Below are 2,058 nucleotides of genomic sequence, written 5' to 3'. Positions count from 1 at the left end.
ACACTGAGTCTGAAATTCTCGTCCGAAATTTTCACACGTTAAAAATTCGACCTCATGTTGTGTCAACCATGTTTACAAACTGACTTCGAAAGTTTCGTCCGTCATAAAAAAATTCAGATCAGGTTCTATTTTCTGTGTTTTCGCATCCGTAGCAAGAATTTTGATAGGAAAGGATGACGAATACGAAGCCCCACGAAAAAAACGCATACGACAATTTCGTACTCAGTGTGCAAAGACCTTAAATGCTGCTTTATCAATTCATTAGAGAATAACCGTGTTCAAATGAACTCATTCTGACGCCGCAACATAGCTTTTGTAAGGTTGGAAACAATTAAAAAAGCTGCTTTTTTGTTTTTTTTAATTACAGTATAGTTTTTGAGAGCTAAATTTTAGGTAGACTATTTGAGGTCCCAGTGCTATCAGTCTTCAGCTGTGAAGCACGGAGTCAAAGCCTGCGGTGTAAAGCAGCAGCGGCGCAGGATCCTGAGAGAATGAACGATCAGGCAGTGAACTATACCAGAACATTATCAAGTTTATTAGTAAAGATGAGTCATATTTATGAGACAGATTCACACAGTTAGAGAAGACGACCTCCACACATGCACACATTTTCTATCCCCTAACCCTAAACCTACCCCTTACAGAAAACCTGTTTGCATTCTTACACTTTCAGATAAATATCATTTACTATTTTTCATAATTTTATTCCCTTGTGGGTACCACAGGCCGGACCCACAATGTCAAAAAATTCAGGTTTTACTATCCTTGTGGTGACATTTGGTCCCTACAATGTAGAATCAACAAGTATACACACACACACACACACACACACAAGTGTGTCTCCTCTGAGCTTCTGAATATCTGCTATCAATCTAGTCGGTCAACAGAAGAGCTGTTTTCAGATTGTGGTGGGTTTATAAAGTAACACACCCAGGAACAGCTGGTTTACATCTGACCTGCAGGATTCAGACAGACAGACAGACAGACAGACAGACAGACAGCAGCAGGGAGTGTTCACTAGTAAGGGAGCAGATCATGTGTTTGATAAGAAAGGTCTTTAGACGACTTTCACTTCAGATGCTTTTAAAACTCTAAATCTGCAGTGAATCAAATTAAACTGCTGTGGAATTGTGTTCTGTAACAAAATGCAGACTATATTAATGTATAAATAGAAAAATAAATATTTTTGTATTTATATCTAGCCTATCTATCTATTCAGGCAGAGACAGGAACACAATTTCTTACAGTAAAACCTTACAAATTCCACATGTCTCTGTATCTCAGTGTGGATAGAAGCTCCTGATTATAGAGGCTTTGTTTAGACATCAGCCCTCATCATTACACAGTCACTAGTTGCGAGGTGTATCTGCTCCGTAAGCAGTTTTACACCGTTACCATGGTGATCGAACAAGTGCTGTAACAGTTTAACTGTTTCAACTACCGAAGACGATCGTTTCATGTTACTATGTAACAGCTGCGAAACTCCTCTCCAAATAAAGCGAAACCTCGACACGAACGTGAAATGATTGTCTGATAAAGTTCATACGCCACATCTACAGCTGAACGCAGATGTACTGTACTACATTACTCGAGCTGTAGTTTCTGACCGCAGCGACGGATCAACGGTGAAAAGAGAGAAAACAACCTGCTGCTCAACTTCTGCAAACTCTCGGAAAGTGACGCACCTGTGAAGACCAGGAGCGAGATCCCGCATCTGAGGAGGGAAAGCGCTTTAAAGCGCTCGGTTCTGTGAGCCATCGCGGAATCTCTGCCGTGTTTCGCCCGTGTTTTTCTTCACGTTTGTTCTGCGTCTCGAGACTCGAGTAACGGGTCTGCGCGCGCCCGCCCCCGGCGCGGTCACGCGTTACCGAGAACAATTGTGACCCTTGGAGCACAAAACCAGTCATAAGGGTCAGGTTTTTTAAAAAGTTGATATGTATGCATCATATGAAAGCTGAATAAATAGGCTTTCCGTTGATGTATGGTTTGTTAGAATCGGACAATATTTGGCTGAGATGCAACTATTTGAAAATCTGAGAAAATTGCCTTTAAGTTCTT

At 41.2% G+C, this 2,058-nt stretch overlaps 1 protein-coding gene across 1 annotated transcript in view; it reads right to left on the bottom strand.

The window, feature by feature from the left end:
- LOC131546805 (immunoglobulin-like domain-containing receptor 2) overlaps positions 1-1,827 on the bottom strand; it is a 24,511-nt gene extending 22,684 nt beyond the window's left edge. Inside the window, 1 exon segment of the mRNA XM_058786806.1 lies at positions 1,686-1,827. Coding sequence (XP_058642789.1) covers positions 1,686-1,758 — 73 coding nt within the window. The 5' untranslated portion in view covers positions 1,759-1,827.
- Positions 1,828-2,058: the final 231 nt, after the last annotated feature.

This window comes from Onychostoma macrolepis, chromosome 01 (genome assembly GCF_012432095.1).
Source record: "Onychostoma macrolepis isolate SWU-2019 chromosome 01, ASM1243209v1, whole genome shotgun sequence".
Classification (NCBI taxonomy): domain Eukaryota; kingdom Metazoa; phylum Chordata; class Actinopteri; order Cypriniformes; family Cyprinidae; genus Onychostoma; species Onychostoma macrolepis.
The sequence above is the reverse complement of the archived record's forward strand: the minus strand, read 5'-3'. Positions and strand labels throughout refer to the sequence as shown.